General features: G+C 42.5%; 1 protein-coding gene across 12 annotated transcripts in view; it reads right to left on the reverse strand.

The window, feature by feature from the left end:
* EHBP1 (EH domain binding protein 1) overlaps positions 1–22,034 on the reverse strand; it is a 402,075-nt gene that overhangs the window by 261,733 nt on the left and 118,308 nt on the right. For 11 of the 12 annotated variants that reach the window (XM_078852347.1, XM_078852346.1, XM_073339539.2 and 8 more), the window contains one exon: positions 5,403–5,460. In XM_078852347.1, the coding sequence (XP_078708473.1) occupies positions 5,403–5,460 (58 nt within the window). Of the gene's footprint in view, positions 1–5,402; positions 5,461–10,748; positions 10,880–22,034 lie in introns of all 12 variants that reach the window. The other variant, XM_078852349.1, reaches the window with a different exon arrangement.

Raw genomic sequence — 22,034 nt, forward strand, 5'->3', positions numbered from 1 at the left:
CCCCTCTCCTTTCTGACTGCTCCCCCGGGATCCCTGCCCCATCCAACCACCCCTTCTCCTTGACTGCCCCCGGACTCCCTGTCCCTGACCGCCTCCTGCTGCCCCATCCAACCCCCCCTCCTTCCTGACTGCCCCCCCTGGGACCCCTGCCACATACAACTACCCCTTCTCCCTGTCCCCTGACTGCCCCTGGAACCCCTGCCCCTGACTGCCCCCTACTGCCCCATCCAACCCTCCCCTCCTTCCTGACTGCCCCCCCAGCACCCCTACCCCCATTCAACCACCCTGTTCCCCGCCCTCTGACTTCCCCGACCCCTATTCACACCCTTGTGCCCTGACCACCACCCCAGAATTCCCCTGCCCTCTACCCAACCCCCCTGCTCCCTGCCTCTTTACCGTGCTGCCTGGTGCACCGGTGGCTGGCGGGGCGGCTGCACCAGGACAGGCAGCCGCACTGCACAGCACAGAGCAGCAGTGGGTCAGGCCAGGCTCTGCAGCTGCGCTGCCCCGGGAGCTCGCAGCCCCACCGCCCAGAGCTTTGCACCGGCAGAGCAGTGAGCTGACTCTGCAGGGGAGGGGGAACAGCGGGAGGGGGCCAGGGGCAAGCCTCTCAGGCCAGGAGCTCAGGGGCCGGGCAGGACAGTCCCAAGGGCCAGATGTGGCCCGCGGGCTGTAGTTTGCCCACCTCTGCTCTAACTTGCTGTGGTGTTTAGATGTTGCTTGTAATTATTAGAATTGGGAGCACTGGCCGTTGGGAGTCTGAAAGGACAGGAAACAGGAAGGAGGAGGGAGGAATTGAGAAGCTGGGAGAGAGCTACAGAGGGTGCAGCAGCAGCAGCTTGGTAAAGAGATTTCCACTTTGAAAATAAAGTCCTGTTGAAGCTTGTTAGTACCTTGCCTGGTCGATACAACACTTGCTCCAGCGAGCAACTCAACTCTAACTTGCTCCAGCTAGCAACAGTTCCATAGGAGCAATATACTATCTGGGGACAGCTAGAGTACAGCACAACCCAGCCATTTCTCCTTCCTGGTCCAAAGATGGCCCCTTGAACCAGGGGCTGTGGGAAGGGAGGCACAGGAGCTGGCTATGGTAGCTGCGTGTCTGTTGAGGGCTTCCACACATCAGAGGAATCCCAAACAGATGACTTAAAGCATCAACTAATTTTGGGTGCCCAACTTGAGATACCTATCAGCTGATTTTTCAGAGCACTTAGCATTTGTACAGCACTTCATATGTTCTAAGAACAGCTCCAATTGATTTCGGTTGCAGCCGCAAGTGCCTAGGACTTCTGCAAATCAGGCTCCAGATATCTCCAGTTGGGTACCCAGAAAATGAGGAACACAGTTAGTGGCCCTGTGTGAAAAACTGGTTTATATGACATGCCTAGCATCATGTACGAATTATATGGGAGAGGAAGGGATAGACTCCAAATCTCCAAGATGGCATTCAGCTGCCTTAACCAGGAGACCAACCTCTCCTGCAGTCCTCTGTTTCATTCAATACACACCTTCTACCATCATTCCCTGAGCACTGTCCATCCTGTGCACTGTAATGAAGAGGGATCTTGTAGTAAAATAGTTTGTGATCATGTAATTAAAGCCTGTCATAATGCATGCACACAAAGGGGATGAACTGAGCTTAGGGTGACCAGACAGCAAATGTCAACGCCTATATAAGAAAAAGAGCCTATATAAGAAAAAGACCCCAAAATCAGGACTGTCCCTATAAGATCAGGACATCTGGTCACCCTAATTGAGCTTCAACAGGCAACTTTAATTCTGGCTCTTCCTAGCTTTTGAGTGCTTGACTTTGCAAGCTAAATAACTTTCTTTCAAAGTAGTTTTTTTTCATAAGTTTAAAAAAGAAATTGAAAAAACAGAAATTACACTATATTGAACTGTATTATTATAAGCAACCAAAAAAACTGAATGTGTTAGGCAACCTTAACTTTATAGCTCTGCCTAGAATAATGTAAATTTTGTAATATAATTGTATGTTTGGTGGGTGTACAAAGTAGGCTTGGAAAGATGCAATAAGGTATGTGTTCTTGATTTTAAAGAAAGAAAGGTACATTTGTGCCTAACGAATTGACACATTTTATGGAGGGTGGAGGGTTTGAAAGAAAAAGGTCAGCCCCATCTTAAGACTTGCTCAGGAATTCTGCCAAATTTAGCAAGACTTTTGATTATCATCATGTGTTGTAAATACCAGTCCAGCAAGTCAGAATTGCCCAAAACAAGTCATGTTTTGACATGTCTGTGTAAATGTATCTAAATTCAGAGAAGCCCAAGGGGAGGGAATTCCAAAACAGGGTTCTAAATTATTTAACTTTGAATTAGAGTTGATATTATGCCAGATGGTGTCATGCTGGCATATCTACCCATCATACATACCATCCTTTGGATAATGATCTCCGTTAGCATGTTGTTTTTTAATATGGCTATTGTAAACTGGCTGCACCATTTCGCAAAACCTGTTACAACCTAACATTTTTATGCAACCTTAGCTATGGAGTCCATTACCAGTCCTCCATAATAATCATTAACTTACTCATCTCCCAGTGAGGTAAAAATAAAAAAAGGGCAGTGGATGAGGTCTCACGTTCTTTCTCAAAGCTGAAGTACTATTTGTAGTTTCCTTAGTAAGAATTTGTTTGGGGCAAATGGCACCAACACCTTAATATTACATTAGTTAAATGCACTGTTCACAAGTTACACAATTGTTATCTTTCTGTTTGAGTTAGATTTTTGTGGGCTGCAGTCATTTGTTAGGGGTGGGTCTTCTGAGTTCTTCCCCATTTTCACATTTTTATTACATTGATTGCCTGGGAATAAAAATTTCTTCTCAGAGAAAACTTAACTGATATCTCTTCCCTGCCCCACAAATAAATGAAAAAATATAGGAACACTTGGGACATGATTCATGCTTAGGTACTTCTTGGGCACAGTGTCTGTGTAAAATAAAATAAAAAGTAGTCTTGATTTGACTCACTTCCAAGAAAGCAATTAGATGAACAAACAACATGTATAGTAATGTGTTTTACTGTCAGGATGACTAAGAGTTTAGGAATCTTTATTGATCTATAGTCTAGGAGACAAAGATTTCAAATGAAGAAAATCGTGTCATCTACCTAATTTAAAAAAAAAAAAAAAAGTTATGTCTTACTCTAGGTACAGTACTTGCAGACATTTGGCAATGCAAATTTAAAAAAATATCTTCGTACGTCCCCTTAACCATCCTCTGATGATATGCTATAGGACTGTTCTTAGTCTTATGAAGTCAACCACTATATTATCTGCTGACATTGATAGGTTTGTCTATAATGCTGGATAACCAAAATTTGGACAAAGCAAGCAGGAGTGTCTAATAATTCTGTAGTTTAGGGGATGCAAGCTCAACTGAAAACTGATGCTCCACAGCCAATGATAGACCAATTTTGTCTCCTGAATTAAATTAAAATCCTCAATAACTAAGGCCCCAATCCTGCAAAGTCATATGCATGAGCAGACCCCTGCATCCGTCCCTATTGAATTCCAGATATGCCATCTGTTTGAACGCTAAACAAAAGTTTGAACATAATCTCTAACCCAGCAAATTAATCAATCGTGCCTAAATACCCTACCATCTAACAAGACATTTTTTATTTAAAAACATGTTTGAGTTTTATTTTAGTGTTCTACAGATCTTTTGTCACACTTCCATGCAGAAACTCAAGCGAAATTTAGAATGCACACAGGGGATTTATTTTTTTGGTACTTTGGTAGTATCTAAAGTCCCAGTCAGGATCCTGGCTTCATTGTACTAAGCACTGTACAAACAGAAGGAAACCTGGAACAGTTTACCGCCTAGTTTAAGACAAGACACAACAAGTATGTGTGACAAACAGCAGAAAGCATGGACATGATAAGGGAAGGGTAACAGTAAAAAGAATACCATTCCATATGCTGGTGAGCTGCCATTAATGTTATTTTAAGTTACACCCATGCACAAAGAGGAGATGAGACCTCTCTGTTTAATTGAAATAATTATCCAACGTTTAACAACTAATTTTAGAAATTTCCTATTATGGAAAGGATCTTGTCCCACAAGAAGGCCCTGTGTAAAAGGAAAATAGGCAATGGTTGCGAGGACAAGAAATCAGCAAGAGATGTTAGGGCACTTGTGCAAGCAGCAGCTACTAGTGATAACAGAAAAGGCTATTGGGTACAGCACACTGCTTCTCCCATGCCATGTAGAGGTTTGAGTGACTAAATCAGTGAAGTGACATTGGCCATTGTAATTCTATGTCCCTGGACCATTCATATGTTCCTGTTCTCTCTGTAGGAATTTTTGGCGAGCTGGGGCAGGGTGTCACACCATGGCACACAAGGGGGTATAGAGTTCTCATTATGACTACGTCTACACTTATGGCAGAGCACAGAATACAGGCAATACACATGTAGCTACATGCCACAGAGAAAGGCAGGCTGTGTCCACATTTGTCGCTGCCGTGTGTAGCTCCACACAGCAAGTGGGGAGGCAGAAAGATGCTAAAATTAGCATTATAGACACGGAAAGCATTGCTTGGCCATGTGTAGGACATATACCTGGGAGTTCGGGCACGTATGACTCGACTAACCTAAACCACGCCTTACCGTCTACACTGCTAACCTATGCTAGCTGGGAATGCGTTGTCTGTATTCTACATGCAGCCATAAGTGTAGAAGTAAACCTTTCTACTACCTGTGCCCTCTTGTAGTGCAAACAAGGTGGTGGTTCTACTTTTGGGTTTTGCTACCCCCACATGTGTATTTGTTTGTTAGTGTTTTTTGGAATTGGGAGAACAGGATTTACTGCAGGATTAGAAAAGATTATTTACTACATAAAAATATACACAAAGAAATAGCAGGAGTGTTTAGAAATGACCCTGACAATTTCAGTGTCAATGTAACTTCCCAACAGAGGCCCCGTCTGTAGATACAACATCCAACTGAAAGAATCTGCTTTGAAACTTCCTGATTTCCAGGGCTGCGTAGAGGCAAAACGAGTCTCTTACTCCTACTTTATATCCTCCTATTGCAAAGGTGGCAGTTTCCTTATTAATGTTTTTATTATGTTTAAGACTTCTGTTTTTGTTACTTTTAAGTGTGATTCTTCTTTCTAATTAAATCTAGAAATTAATAACTTATAATTGTTAATTATTATTAAGCTGCATGCTGTGTACTTGGTGCTACATACATACCTATAATGACATTGGAGTTTTTCTATAAATGTTTCTATAAATTAGTCTCAACGATAAGAGTGGAAGCACTTTAGGACCAAATTCAGTAAGAATAAAATAAATGTCCATTTTTGTCTTAATAAAACAAACAGCCAACTGCACTTTTTACTGAAATTGGGTATTACTAAGCAGTCAACTAACCTTAGAAGATTTCCTTCGGCTTCTTCTTGTCCAAACCACCACTAGTTTATCTGGCTGCCTGTTGAAGAACACACAAACAGTTTAATTTACAGTAAGACCCTTAAATAAATGGTTTACCATCAAAATTACATCCTTGGTGAACAAACTATATTTTACATATAGCATTATCTTAAAAGCACTCTCAAGTTTAGTCATTTAACAGGAAAAATAATTCTGTGCTTACAGCAATCAGTACAGCAATATCAACCTGCATATTCTGCTCTCCCTGAATGTATACAACTCCCAAAGGCAAAGCAGAGTAGAGAACTGCTCTGTAGATCAGAAAACAGGATTCTGTCCACAGTTTGCTTTTGAAAGTCTGGCTTCATTAAATGTAAGCCTTTGAAACAAATCAGCGCCCATAATAAACACAAGCACAAAATCCAGTTGGATTCCTAATCGGATGGTACTTAAAGAGGATGTGTGCAGAGGGGGAACAATTGCAGTCATGGCTTTATTTTGTTTTATATATATTTATATTAATATATTTAAACCAAAAGCTTGAAAGAGCTTTTCCAAAAAAAGTACCTTCCTACGCGATTACCTTAGAAATATCAAGAGCATCAAGTATTGTATTTCCTGGTTTTGCTTGAGGTCTTCTTGAGGGATCAGAGATAAGGAATGGGATCTTTCTCTGCTCTTAATTGAAGGGACAAACTGTTGAATCTTTAATAAAGAGATCTCTCCTGACAATCGTTTTTCAAGTATTTGCAGTTGTTAGCACCTATCAAGTTCAACAAAGAATTTTAAGGAGTGTGAATAAATTTCACTTTCCCTTTCAATTTCTCAAGTTTTGCTTCCTTGCTAATTGTCACAATCGTACTAGCTCTTGAGTTGTCCAAAAAGCCTTCCAGGGAAATCAGGGTAGACAAACACTTCTAGATATTTCTGGTAACAACCTCCCTCTCCTCTTTATTTTTAAAGGTCAGATCTTCTTTATAAATACAAAAAAGGGGGTGGGGATTATCTCTAATAAAGGAACGTTTCCCAGTATGATGCAATCAGTAAATGAGGTTAAAATAAGGACAGTACTGCACGCTGAACATTTTAAATTGGTGTTATTGAACGGCAATGCTCAAACCATTTTCTTGTTGAATTTATAACATTTAATAATTCTCCAATTCTTTTTTAAGTGAAAAACCAGCCATTTTTCTAGTAAGAGAGGTCCCTATGAATTAGTTACAACATTTATGTACTTCCTCCTCAAACTGTTAGTAATTTCTGCAAGCTACAATAAGAACATAAGAGCAGCCATACTGGGTCAGACCAATGGTCCATCTAACCAGAATCCCGTCTTCCAACAGTGTCCAATGACAGATGCTTCAGAAGGAAATGAACAATTATTCAGTGATACATCCTTTGTTATCCATTTCCAGCTTCCGGCAGTTAGAGGCTTGGGACACCAAAATATAGAATTGCATCCCTGATCATCTTGGCTATTGGCCATTGATGGACCTGTCCACCATGAACTTATTTAATTCTTTTTTTAACCCACTTATACTTTTGGCCTTCACAACATCCCATGGCAATGAGTTCCAGAAGTTAACTATGTGTTGTGTGAAGTAGTACTTCCTTTTGTTGGCTTTAAACCTGCTGTCTATTAATTTCATTGGCTGATCAGTTTTCAGAGTAGCAGCCACGTTAGTCTGTATCCACAAAAAGAAAAAGGAGTACTCGTGGCACCTTAGAGACTCACAAAAGCTTGTGCTCAAATAAATTTGTTAGTCTCTAAGGTGCCACAAGTCCTCCTTTTCTTTTTATTGGCTGGTCACTGATTCTTGTGTTATGTGAAGGGGTAAATAACACATCCTTATTCCCTTTCTCCACACGATTCATGATTTTATAGACCTCTATTATATCCCCCCTTAGTCATCTCTTTTCCAAGCTGAAAACTCCCTGTCTTATTAATCTATCCTCATCTCCCATATCCCTAATCATTTTGTTGCCCTTCTCTGTAACTTTTCCAATTTTAATATATTTTTTTTGAGATGGGGCAACCAGAACTGTACAGAGTATTTATGGATTTATATTGTGGCATTATGATATTTATCTATCCCTTTCCCAATGGTTCCTACCATTCTGTTCGCTTTTTTGACTGCCGTTGCACATGGTGCGGATGTTTCTAGAGAACTATCCACAATGACTCCAAGATCTCTTTCTTGAGTGGCAACAGCTAATTTAGACCCCATCATTTTGTATGTATAGTTGGGATTATGTTTTCCAATGTGCATTACTTTGCATTTATCAACATTGAATTTCATTGGCCATTTTGTTGCCCAGTTTTGTGAGATCCTTTTGTATTTCTTTGCTGTTTGCGTTGGACTTCACTATCTTGTGTAATTTTGTAACATCTGCAAATTTTGCCACCTCACTGTTTATACTTTTTACCAGCTCATTTATGAATATGTTGAACAGCACTACAGATCCCTGGGGGACACCGTTATTTAGTGGACACTCTCTCCACTCAGAAAACTGACCATTTCTTCCTACCCTTTGTTTTCCGTCTTTTAACCAGTTACTGGTCTATGAGAAGGACCTTCCCTCTTATGCCACTGCTGCTTACTTTGCTTAAGAGCCTTTGGTGAGGGACCTTGTCAAAGGCTTTCTCTAAGTCCAAATACACTATATTCACTGGATCATCCTTGTCCATGTTAGTTGGCCCCCTCAAAGAATTCTAATAGATTGGGGAAGCATGTTACCCCTTTGCAAAAGCTGTGTTGACTCTTCCCCAACAAATCATGTTCATCTATGTGTGCGATAGAACAATAAAGAGCAGAATTTTCAACCAATTTGCCTGGTACTGAAGTTAAGCTTCCTGGCCTGTAATTGCCAAGATCGCTCCTGGAATCTTTTTAAAAAATTGATGTCACATTAGCTATCCTCCAGTCATCTGGTTCAGAAGCTGATTTAAGTGACAAGTTACATATCACACTTAATAGTTCTGCAATTTCCTATTACAGTTCCTTCAGAATGCTTGGGTGATTATCTCCTTGTCACCAATTACCGTTTAATTTATCCATTTGTTCCAAAACCTCCTCTACTGACATGTCAATCTGGGACAGGTTCCTCAGATTTGTCACCTACAAAGAATAGCTCAGGTGTGGGAATCTCCCTCACATCCTCTGCAGTGAAGATTGATGCAAAGAATTAATTTAGCTTCTGCACCCAGAATTTACATTTAAACCCCATTAGGCCAAAACTACCTCTAAAAACACAGCTAAAAGCTGGCCTCCCCCCCATTTTGTGGCCAGATCAGAATCTGGCCCTCATTCTTTATCCCTACTTATCCCCGTTGCCTTACAGCAGCGGTGGGCAACCTGTGGCCTGCATGCAGCCTGTCAGGGTAATCTGCTGGCGGGCCGTGAGACAGTTTGTTTACATTGGCACGGACAGCTGCAGCTCCCAGTGGCTGCGGTTGCCATTCCCGGCCAATGGGAGCTCCGGGAAGCGGTGGCCAGCACATCCCTGTGGCCTGTGCTGCTTCCCGCAGCTCCCATTAGCCGGGAACGGCAAACCGTGGATAGTCAATGTAAACAACCCCATTACCCTGATGGGCCGCCGGTTGCCCACCACTGCCTTACAGACCCTCTGAGCTTTCAACTTGGTGTAAAGTGATAAACGAAATGAACCACTCAAGACGCATTTTTCAACTTCTAAATTTCTGCCTCCTTTGAGGGATACAAATAATTGGCTGGCATGCCCGTCAGCTTTCTCTAAAATCTTGTTTGGTGACAGGGACAGCCTGCTCAATGTTGAAAACCCCTTGCTCACTTGCTGTTAAGCACATTATGCTCTCTTTCGCCTGCCTAACTCCCATTAATGCTAATGGAAACTTTGTGTGTGCACCGCTAGAAGCAAAAATATACCCCTAAGTGATTTCCTTGATGCAATCCAGGAATCCAATCCCATGTCTAAATTAACTGTCTTATTTCACTTTTTTACTTTTAAGTTGACTGAGCCTCATTTCAAAAAATAGCTTGTGAGACAAATCCAAATTAACCGCAATAGGCCCAATCCTGAGCTAGTCTCTGGGGACCAAGTAATGCCAAAGGCAGCAGAAATACTTCTTCTGCAGTGCCGGTGGTCAAAACAGAAGACCCCCACACAGAGGAGCTCTGCACGCCCATGTACCACACAAAATGTGAACGCCACAGCTGGAGAAAGTAAGAGAATGCTAACAGGGACTGCACAGATCCACATTGTTCTCCCTTTCCACCGAAAAAGGAGCAGCAGCTAAGCAGCAGGCCACTTCCACTAATCCCTCTCAGCCTAATCTAAGCATTAGTTGGCAGCAGGTTGGCAGCATAGGTGCCCAGGTAGGAACAGCCCGTTATATTGTGTTAATTCACAGCTCCCTGCAAACAGTCCTTTCACTATGCTTTGCTCCTTGCATCAGGTTTGTATTCATAGCCCCAAAGTTTTCAATATGGAGGGGGGGGGGGAAACAGGTCTGAAAACCAAGTATATTAAATAAAAAGAGAAAGAAGAAACACCTTATCCAGGCAATACTGCCACTTAAATATTTTCACCATCTAGTAACAAAGTAGATCTCTGGAGCTAATCAGTTATCTACTTCCAACAAACGTTACACACACACACACACGTTCTCCTCTCTCTCTCTCTGAAAATAATGCATTTTCTTTTGTACGAATATTCTAAACTTTGCCCAGTGGCATGGGGGAGATTGTTAAAGGCACAAATGGGAGTTCAGCGCCCATTTCCAATTCGAAATCTCCCCCTTGTGTTTATGGTAAACAGATTTTCAAAGGAAAAACCAGGACACCTGTCATGGAAAGGAAAGAGGGATGGCATCTTGAAGAATCATGTGTAGGGGGATGCTTTCTGGGAGGCCTCATGATTCACAAAATCCTGGGCAAAACACTGCTTTTGTAAACCTGACAGAAATACTGCAATCAGTCAGGAAAACCTGAACAACATTCCTGTTTTTCAGAGCTATGGTCACCATCATCACTGCAGCAGGAACTCCGCTAGTGGCATGATGTTTACAGTCACATGGAGTTATGCAGGTGAGTCCATAAAGTAGAAGAAAAAGAGTTTGTGTAGGAAGGGGAAGGAGAACAAGAGGAAGAGTCTCAGGCTCTTGACAGAAATGCAGATGACCTCTCCACCTCCAAGAACAATACTGAATCTCACTGGGTGTTTTAAGAGCTTGTCTACACTTTAAAGTTATGTCAAATTATGTTTTTCTGTGTTAACTAATCAGGAACAACTGCTCTGAGCACAGGGAATCTATACCGTTTAATTACGCTGACTTAAGCTACTTCAGTTTTGATTCATTGTACTCACATAGCGATGTATTTTCTCCACAGCATCCTGGGCAGGCAACCCATGGTACAATGTTCTTCCACTATGCCGCATGCATTCTGGGATTTTTCTCACTGCACGTTGTGGGATACCAACTAGAAGCCACTGGAATTCTGGGAGTTGGGAGTCAAATGAAAAAATTTCATGATTCCTCCCCTTTCCTCCCAACATTCATCTAGCTTTTGTGACCCAGCGCCATTTTCCAAGTGCAGTCAGGCAGCATGGAGGAAACACTGCTAAGCACTGCAATGCTGAGTCATTAATAGAAACAGGCTCCTGCACATGTTTTGGCCGTCATGCAGCCAGATGGCTTTGGACGACTTGAGAGATAGCCCGGGCGATGCTATAGCAATACAGGCACAAGAAGAGACGGAAATGGAACAGTTACTTCTGCGTGAACTTTTCCTGAAGCAGTTTCACTGGGTAAGCCACCGCTTCTGGACTCAGCCAGCTAGCACAGACTGATGGGACAGGATACCACTGCTGACCTAGGATGATCAGCTGTGGTAGCAGAATTTCAGGTTGACAAATTCAGGGTACCACTGCCCTACAGACCTGTGCAGAGCTCACCCCAAGCTGTAGTGGTGGAACACCTACATGAGAACTCCCCTCAGGGTGGAGAAGTCCATGGCTATTGCTACCTGAAAACTCACCACTCCCAACTGTTACAGTCAATAGCTAATCAGTTTGGTGTTTGCAGATCATCTGTCAGGACGATTGTCATACAGGGGTGTGCTACTACAGGAAAGTGCTGTTCCCCGGGTCATAAAGCCTGTCAATGCACTGGACATTGTTGACGGATTTTCACAATTGCCGTCCCCAAATTGTACTAGGGCCATTGATGGGACCCATGTGCCTATTCTTTGCCCCCGACACCAAGACACAGAATTCATCAATGAAAAGGGGTATTTTTCTCCAGGTTGCTGTGAGGCCTGGATGACCACCCTGGATGGGTCACCATTATCAGTGTGGGGTGGTCAGAACAGGTCCATGATGCCAGCATCTTTAGAAACACTGGCCTGTTTTCTGCCATGAAAAACGGAACTTTTGCTCCCACTATGAACATTATTAATGGTGTTGTAGTTCCTTCTGTCATTCTGGGACACCAGCTTACCCTTTGCTTCCCTGTCTTATGAAGTCTTTTACTGGATACTTGGCTAGGAGAAAGGACTTGTTTAACTATCCTCTGAGTAACTAGGACAATAGAATTTGCATTTGGAAGACTGAAGGGCAGGTGGAGATGCCTCATGACAAGGCTGGAGGTTATTGAGCAATGTCTGCCTCATTAGCTGCTTAGGGTGTTATACACAACCTCTATAGCAGCAAGGGAGAGAGTGTTTCACCCATGGGTGTCAGGAGAAGATGGACAGATTTAACACATGTTATGAATACCTAGAGAGGCAGCCTCTCCTAAATGCTGCAATTGGTTAGAGACACAGGATCAGGGATGTTTTAGCCTCAAAGTAGGCACTCAGAGTATTGCTGGAAAAACATATATGCGTTCGTGTTAGGATTTCATTATGCTTTTATGAAGTTTTTCAACTGATTTCTTGATGTGTTTAATACTTGGTATAAGGATGTCTTTATGCTTTGAGCAACAATTTGATGAACATTTTAATAAATAATACATCAAGTTGTAAATAAGAAAAAATTTACTGAACATAAGACAGTGCAAAGTTAAAAGAAGTGCAAAATTACAAACCAATAAAGTGCAGAGTGAACAGATTTGCACTGATAAGGTCACAAACTTGTGTACGTTGGGGAAGAGAACATCAAAAATGTCCTCTGAGTCTTTGGGTATGGAATGGAGATAGAAGGGCCTGTCACTTGCAGTTGGGGAATTAAAGGAGGTCTCTCGTAGTATCCACTGTTCTTCTTGTCTTGTGGTGTGCACTGGTGAGGGAAGGGCCTGTTCCTTGGAGTTGCTCCGAGTACACAGCACACTCAAAAGGCTTCAGGACACTGCTAAGTTGAGATACTGTCCTTGAACACAGTGCCATTATGTCTCCAGAAGGCCTGTCTGCTTCTGCATCATCTACAGAAGTCCTTTTCTTTGTCAATGTGCTCTCTTGACAGCCTCTCAGACTGTTCCCTGTCCTCCTCTCTCTCTCTCCTCTGCATCATGCAGAAGGAAACCTTCCTTTCATTCTTCTGTCTTCTTATCCCTCTCCTGTGTGCCACGAAGCCATCAACCATGTCCTCCCTCTTTTTCTCTCTCTTTCCCTGGAAATTTGCCAAGTGTTCAGTCACTGTCAACACCGCTTGATACAGGAGCTCAGTACAAGGACTGAGTTGGTGAGGCTGGAGAGGTAGAAAGGGGCAATTACATGTGTACCTCTTTGGGCTGTCCTTACGCTGTAGATGTTACCCTGAGGTGTGTCCCCAAAAGGCAGAGAGATGGTGAGAGGCCCCTAACTCACATCAGTCCAACATGGAAGCACCCTGACAGTATCTGGGAACAGAGTTGTTTAAATCCCCCTGTACAACTATATTATAATATAACACATAATACTTACTGGAAGAGGTCCCTTCCCCAGTACTGTCAGAGCTGGGTCTCCATCTGGGATTTGGGGGTCTCTGACACTGTCCTGCCTTGTCATTTTGCGGGTTGAAGAGACCCTGGCAGTCCACAGCAATCTCTTATAGACCACCAGACCAGGGGGGTGAGGTAGATGGGGCTTTCTTCTGGCAACTAACAGAAGTTACTAGATCGCAGGCCCTGGTTCTCATGGGAGACTTCAATCACCCTGATATCTGCTGGGAGAGCAATACAGCAGTGCACAGACAATTCAGGAAGTTTTTGGAAAGTGTAGGGGACAATTTCCTGGTGCAAGTGCTTGAGGAACCAACTAGGGGCAGAGCTCTTCTTGACCTGCTGTTCACAAACAGGGAAGAATTAGCAGGGGAAGCAAAAATGGATGGGAACCTGGGAGGCAGTGACCGTGAGATGGTCGAGTTCAGGATCCTGACACAAGGAAGAAAGGAAAGCAGCAGAATATGGACCCTGGACTTCAGAAAAGCAGACTTTGACTCCCTCAGGGAACTGATGGGCAGGATCCCCTGGGAGAATAACATTAATGGGAAAGGAGTGTAGGAGAGCTGGCTCTATTTTAAAGAATCCTTATTGAGGTTGCAGGGACAAACCACCCCGATGTGTAGAAAGAACAGTAAATATGGCAGGAGACCAGCTTGGCTTAACAGTGAAATCCTTGCTGATCTTAAACACAAAAAAGAAGCTTACAAGAAGTGGAAGATTGGACAAATGACCAGGGAGGAGTATAAAAATATTGCTCAGGAGCAAAATCAGGAAGGCCAAATCACACTTGGAGTTGCATCTAGCAAGGGATGTTAAGAGTAACAAAAAGGGTTTCTTCAGGTATGTTAGCAACAAGGTGGTGGTCAAGGAAAGTGTGGGCCCCTTACTGAATGAGGGAGGCAACCTAGTGACAGAGGATGTGGAAAAAGTTAACGTACTCAATGTTTTTTTTTGCCTCTGTCTTCATGAACAAGGTCCGCTCCCAGACTACTGGACTGGGCAGCACAGTATGGGAGGAGGTGACCAGCCCTCTGTGAAGAAAGAACTGGTTCAGGACTATTTAGAAAAGCTGGACAAGCTCAAGTCCTTGGGGCCAGATGCGCTGCATCCGAGGGTGCTAAAGAAGTTGGCGGATGTGATTGCAGAGCCATTGGCCATTATCTTTGAAAACTCAGGGTGACTGGGGGAGGTCCCAGATGACTGGAAAAAGGCTAATATAGTGCCCATCTTTAAAAAAGGGAAGGAGAAGGATCCAGGGAACTACAGGCCAATCAGTCTCACCTCAGTCCCTGGAAAAATCATGGAGCAGGTCCTCAAGGAATCAATTCTGAAGCACTTAGGAGAGGAAAGTGATCAGGTGCCATCAGCATGGATTCACCAAGGGCAAATCATGCCTGACTAACCTAATTGCCTTCTGTGACAAGATAACTGGCTCCGTGGATGAGGGGAAAGCAATGGACGTGTTATTCCTTGATTTTAGGAAAGTTTTTGATACGGTCCCCCACAGTATTCTTGCCAGCAAGCTAAAGAAGTATGGGCTGGATGAATGGACTATAAGGTGGATAGAAAGTTGGCTAGATTGTCGGGCTCAACAGGTAGTGATCAATGGCTCCATGTCTAGTTGGCAGCCGGTATCAAGCACAGTGCCCCAAGGGTCAGTCCTGGGGCCGGTTTTGTTCAATATCTTCATTAACGATCTGGAGGATGGCGTGGATTGCACCCTCAGCAAGTTTGCAGATAACACTAAACTGGGAGGAGTGGTAGATACGCTGGAAAGTAGGAATAGGATACAGAGAGACCTAGACAAATTAGAGGATTGGGCCAAAAGAAATCTGATGAGGTTCAACAAGAACAAGTGCAGAGTCCTGCACTTAGGATGGAAGAATCCCATGCACTGCTACAGACTAGGGACCGACCGACTAGGCAGCAGTTCTGCAGAAAAGGACCTGGGGGTTACAGTGGACGAGAAGCTGGATATGAGTCAACAGTGTGCCCTAGTTGCCAAGAAGGCCAATGGCATTTTGGGATGTATAAATAGGAGCACTGCCAGCAGATCGAAGGACGTGATCGTTCCCCTCTATTCGGCATTGGTGAGGCCTCATCTGGAGTATTGTGTCCAGTTTTGGGCCCCACACTACAAGAAAGATATGGAAAAATTGGGAAGAATCCAGTTAAGGGCGACAAAACATATTGGGGGGCTGGAGCACATGACTTATGAGGAGAGGCTGAGGGCACTGGGGTTATTTAGTCTGCAGAAGAGAAGAATGAGGAGGATTTGATAGCTGCTTTCCACTACCTGAAAGGGGGTTCCAAAGAGGATGGATCTAGACTGTTCTCAGTGGTACCAGATGACAGAACGAGGAGTAATGGTCTCAAGTTGCAGTGGGGGAGGTTTAGGTTGGATATTAGGAGAAACTTTTTCACTAGGAGGGTGGTGAAGCACTGGAATGCATTACCACGGGAGGTGGTGGAATCTCCTTCCTTAGAGGTTTTTAAGGTCAGGCTTGACATAGCCCTGGCTGGGATGATTTAGTTGGAGATTGGTCCTGCTTTGAGCAGGGGGTTGGACTAGATGACCTCCTGAGGTCCCTTCCAACCCAGATATTTCTATGATTCTTCCTGCCTGTCCTGTGTCAGCATCTGCAGAGGTGTCCTTGGCGAGATACACAACATGCTGATGCTCAGTGGTGGCCTCTTTTGAAAAATACGGTCCAGATCCTTGTAGTGGGCACAGAGCATGTGAACTCTCCCAGAGGACATGTTTTTGTCCCCATATTTTTACAACCCTGCCAGAACTCCCTTCCCTTGTTCCACCACTGGATAGGATCCAGGAGCGAGCGCTCGGATTCATTTGTTTCTATATGCTCTTATGTATCTTAGCATTCCAGTGACTGTTGTTAAGATGAGATGGACTGTCTCCTCTCTCTCCACTCCTCAGAGGGCAAGGAAGTCCATGACCTCAGCACTAGACTACCTAGAAGCACAAAGCTTGGCTGCTATAACTAGGATATGACTCCCGCTGTGTGAACTTACCATGAGCTGGAATCACAAAGTGCCACATGTGGTTGCATGCCAGCATTAAACAGGGAGGAGACATCCAGTCAAGATGACCCGGGAGCGAGAAAGGGCACAGAGATAAATAGATACTCCGACTCACGTGGACAGCAAAGCAATACGTGATAGCAGTGGGAGGCCTTGCAGAGTCAGAACAGTTGATTTGAAATGGGGCTGTGTCCACACCTACCTTGTTGTAGCAAAACTCATCCCAAATGTCAGTAAACTCAATTCCAAAGTTCAGGACAAGGCATCACATGATTCAAAACAAATGCTGTGTATGGACGCAAGCCAATGTATCCTAAAAAAACATAAGTTAACCCAGACCAACTTTCAAATGTAGACAAGCCTCAAGTTTCAAATTAGCAAATCCTATGAAGTTTGTTCAGACCCTGAATGGTCAGGGACTGGCAATAGCACACAGGCAGCTTATCTTCCATGATACTGATTTGAATGTGGCCAGGTGAGTAGTTACCTTTATATTTGATTTTTTTAAACTACTTGTTTGGTGGCCTATATGTAAATAAAAAGCTGGTGGCCTCCGTCCAATTCCTACCTGGATGGGTGTCTATTAGGGCTGTCAATTAATTGCAGTTAACACCTGCGATTAACTGAAAACAAAATTAATATGTTCATTTTTTAAAAATGGTATTAATCGCATACCTCTGGGCGGGGAGGGAGGAATTGGCTGCAGAGGGACCTGACAAGTGTCTGGTCTGGCATAGTGACCCAATCCGCCACCAGAGGGTGGGAAGAGGAGAGGAAAGACGAGGAAGTGGAAGTAGCTCCCATCCCGGCTCTGGTGCAGAGGTAGGGATCCTGACCCCACTATGCCCCATTGCCCCCAGCCAGACCCTCACTCCAGGGATTGACACCTCCCCCCGTGCGCCGTATTCCATTGCCCCAAGCCGGCCCCTCATTCCAGGAACTGACCCCTGTCCCGTGCCCCATTGCTCCCAGCCAGCCCCTCACTCAGGGGAGTGCCCCACACTGTGTCTGAATGCCCCCAGCCAGCCCCTCACTCCAGGGACTGACCCCAATTCCCAAATCCCTCCCCCGCACCATAGATCAAAGATAGAAGCTTTATTAGTTTTCATAGCTTATTGTAGTTATGCTAACATTTTTACATATACAGAAGTCAGGAAGTTCAAAGTAACGGTTTTCATAGCAGCTGTGATGCCCTTTATGTTTACGTAATATTACCGCCATATCAAATGGTCAAAGAAAAAGCAAATACGGTTAAAACAATCCAAGAATAGAAGACTGAGTAAAAAGTGAAAGCATGGATGCCAGTGGCACCTAATCAAAGCTAAACCTATTTGTCTACAGTCTGGATTTGCTCAGAGCATGCTCACGTGAGGCAATGCACCGTACTGAGTCCAATGGAATTATATTGTAGTTATAGTTCATAATTCAGTTCTTCTGTTCTTAATATGCCATGCCTCCAGGAACTTCCTCTTTTGTAAGACAACTGCCCTTGCAAAGAAATGGATTAAATGACCAAACAGGTCCTTTATATTTTATGTTGTTCTGTCAGTGTATTTAATACCATATCTTTGCTGGATTAACAGATTTTAAAGTAGAAGGATAATTTACCTGTTTTCCCCTTATAATACTTGATTCACACTTAATTGCTTTAGAGACATAAGACATTTCTGATGAGATACTGAAATTAATTGTGAACTATCTTCCAAACTAGAGATTTTTCTAATCCCTGAGAGGACATAACACATTTGAAACACAGTTTTCCTATATTCATCTTATAATCGTGGCAGTGTATTAATTTAATTCACAATGGGAAATACATAATTTCATATCAAACATTTTAAATTATGAATTGTGATATGTTGCATATTAGCAAAGAAGTCTGAAATTGATACACTTCTCTTATTACTACATAGCAAATATTGGCTTCCCAATTTATATAACTTCAAGGGCTCGCTCATCTGAAGGGATCCCACCCACCTCAGTAAAAAGTTTAACAGGAGTTAAAAGGAGTTTAATCGCACTGTTTAACAGTGCAATTAAAACTGTGATGAATCTCAATTAATTTTTTTAATCTCGCAATTCATCGTGATTCATTTTTTTTAAATCACTTGACAGCCCCAGTGTCTACATCTCAAAAAAAGAAATCACCAAAACTAGCCCCAATTGTTACTCTTGTATAGAGTCTCAGCAGAGGCTCCCAGGAACTAATGTAGAAACTGGACTACACATTCAGTACATAGAGGGTCCCCCCCTCTAGGGGGGCAGAATGCGAAACACTTGCTCTGCTACTCTATTGCCCGAGCTGTACCAGTTTTGTAACTAATGAGTGGACTTTGTTTCCGAGGCTTTTAATCCTTAAAGGGGAAGCCCATCCTGACCTACTGAGCAAGAACACTGGAGGGTCACCATAACTGGAGTTAGATAGGAAATGTAAAGAAAAGAAGGTAGGGGTAGAGGAGCTCCTAGAGGAGCCATTTCCCTCTAAACACACCCCTCACAAAAAAAAAAACCCTTGTTAATTTACTGTGGGTTTGATTAAAAAAAACAAGTGGAACTTGCATGCTATGGGCCATGACACCCCCCCCATTTTAAAACTAGCTCTCCACACAGGAACTGTTTCACGTACACAGCCTATAATACCCCCCTCTCCTACAACCTGTACATGTGCTTTTTTCTGTCAATACATCTCTGATGAGCCTAAAAAGAAAGCATAATTAATATTTAATCAACGAATACAGATTCCGTGTAACACAGAGGTTTGAGTGCTAGGAAACAATAACTATTGATTCAAATTGCTTTTTATAGAGAAATGTTTTCTAATTTAGATGCCATCTCCCCCTCAAACCATAAAACTAGTTGTCCATTAGCCAATGCTAAAAAGCAAACAAAACCCTTCCAAAGCATTAGCTGCAAGATTACAGAACCATTGCTCTTTGTAAACTAAGAGAAATGATTCAACTATCTGTATAAAATATATTGCAGTGCGAGCTGAACAAACAATTAAAAAAATACTATCAATTATAAAAATATTAAATTTCCCATGTTTCATGTTGTGCGGCTCAGTCATCTAAAAGCCACTTGTTATGAAAAGAACTAAATAAACAGCTATTTAACAACAGAGTCAATATGTTCCAATCAAAGTACAACACTTAAACAACCTAATACAGGAAGAAGGCTCGGTGGGGACAGCTTTCCTTAGGTAACAGGAGACAAATCGTCAACTCTGGTTCAAATTCAGCTTAGATCAGAAGCTACTAAACATAATTACCATCTTATGACCATTAGGTGGCCTACGTGAAAAGTGTTGGGGTGGTCTCAGTCCAGTTCCTCACAGACACATGTCAGCATCATACACAAAAACCTTCCATAATTGGCACTAATTAATACCGAGTCTGTCAGACCAAACTGGCAGGGCATGGAGAGACAACTCTGTAGTTGTGGTAGGTCACAGACAACTCTGCATTAGTTAGTTCTGTTCAAATAAGAGAAGATGCTGGTCATGCAGATTTGAAGTCCTGTTGCCCCAGTTATATGTCTTTGCCCTTGCTTCCCCACATTCCTTCACACTCAACGGTCTGAGGTAAGCTACAGCTTTGCTTGTCTTTGGGGATGAGGAAGCATTGAATTTTAGTTGCACTGCCATGACCCCATGCCAAATAGCTGCTCAGATCTTTGGGTTTTAAAACCATGAACTTCAGAGAAAGGCTAAAGCTGGAGCATACCTAAATCTAACCAAATTAATTAGATGTTCTTTCCTCTTTTTTCACTCCACCCAGAGCCTCAGAACCTCACAGATAAAGGCAGATAACTAGATTTGGAGTGGGGAGCAGAAGCCGCAAGAGACAGAGAATGAGGAGACATCAGGCATAAACAGGCGTGAGAGCCAGGGGACCAGACTCATAAGTGGGAAGGCAGCCAGCTGGGCACCATGTATTATATTTTGCAAAGCCCAGGGCAAACCATTTGTAAGTGTTCAGCGCTCACACAGTTTTCATTAAGAAGCTGTAGGCTGTGCACATTCACATTCTGTGCCCCAAACTTTTGCAAACCAGAAGTGAAAGATACTTGGCACTGAAGCTTATGCTTAAATAAATTTGTTAGTCTCTAAGGTACCACAAGTACTCCTTTTCTTTTTGGCACTAAAGCTTTTCTGAAGAAGGATTTTACAATTTCAAAGTCAGTGGCCAAGAACAAAGCTTTGAGACTGCCCTAAGTTCTCTTGTTTAAAAACACAGATTAATATTTACATTTATAGCCCTGCTTCTCCTGTTGAATAAAAGATGTGACCATAGCTTTTTCCTTCTCTCCTTAAAGCAACTGATTTTATATTAGAAAAGGAGGACTTGTGGCACCTTAGAAACTAACACATTTATTTGAGCATAAGCTTTCGTGAGCTACATCTCACTTCATCGGATGCATTCAGTTTTTTCCACTGAATAAATCTGTTAGTCTCTAAGGTGCCACAAGTACTCCTTTTCTTTTGCGAATACAGACTAACACAGCTGCTACTCTGAAACCTGATTTTATATATGATTTTATAATATCCATTATACATTATATATCTTACACCCACCCACATGATTATACTGGAACCAGAGCCCTCCACATCCAACATTGTTTAACAAAGTAGCAAAAGTACTCTACAGTCTGGACAAACTATGTTGTCTGATCATCATGTTTTAGATAGCAATTTTCAATGATTGAAATCTAGGTTGTGCAGGATGCAAGGTCTTCTGTGGATTGATTTGATCATTCCAGGAAATATCTGGCATGATGCTTTGAGTACAGAACTCTTTAAATATCAGTTATGAAAGATTTGCATAAAAGGTTTTATCCCCACTGATAGAGCTAGTGTTGTAAACCTGTGTCAGCACAAACCGCTGATGTTAAGTGTGAAACATACGTAATTTTCCTACTTCCAGTTTGATAACCGCTGACAAGAGTTTAACATTTAGGAACCTATACTGGAAAGATATGTGCATGTTCTTAACTTTAAATTCACAAACAGTCATAGTGAAATCAATGGGACTATTTGCATGCTTAAAGTTAAGCATGTGAGCAAGTATCTCTGACTGAGTTTAAGATTTTTTACACAAAGCGGAGAAAAATATAACTAATACTTGCTTGGAACGAGGAGGCTCTTTATTTCATCATACACAACAAATCTTTAACAAGTTTTCTGTTCAGTAATACAATATTTTCTTTGTACCAAGAAGAAATAATTTATATTTATTTTGGCACTTAATGTCATGAAGGGTAGTGGTTTGGGGACTTGGGTGGGGATGGAGGTTGGGTTTTCTGTGAAGGGGGTTTATTTTTTTCTTACTGTGTCTGATTTGAGTTGTATTAATTATTACAGCCTGCTAGATTACTCTTGTGAAGCAAGGATAAAAGAGTATAATTAACAAGAGAAGCAGCAGTGTTAGCACAATAGCAAGCAGATGTACCTATTGAAGAATAAAAATAAATTACTTGAGTAAAGTCAAAGTACTTCTGTGATAAGATTTTTTTTTTTTTTGGCCTTTTGTTCGTTTCTGTACTGTGCATAGCAGTATGATGTGCTAGGTTTTCATTAAGAATCCCTCCCCTACTACCTCCTCTCCCCATAAGTCCTGGAATTTTGTCAAGTGCTTTTAATGGTCTCTTAAAAAAATGTTCTAAGTTCTGCAAGACCGTTAGTTTGGGCTGAA

The sequence above is a fragment of the Lepidochelys kempii genome, chromosome 3 (genome assembly GCF_965140285.1).
Source record: "Lepidochelys kempii isolate rLepKem1 chromosome 3, rLepKem1.hap1, whole genome shotgun sequence".
Classification (NCBI taxonomy): domain Eukaryota; kingdom Metazoa; phylum Chordata; order Testudines; family Cheloniidae; genus Lepidochelys; species Lepidochelys kempii.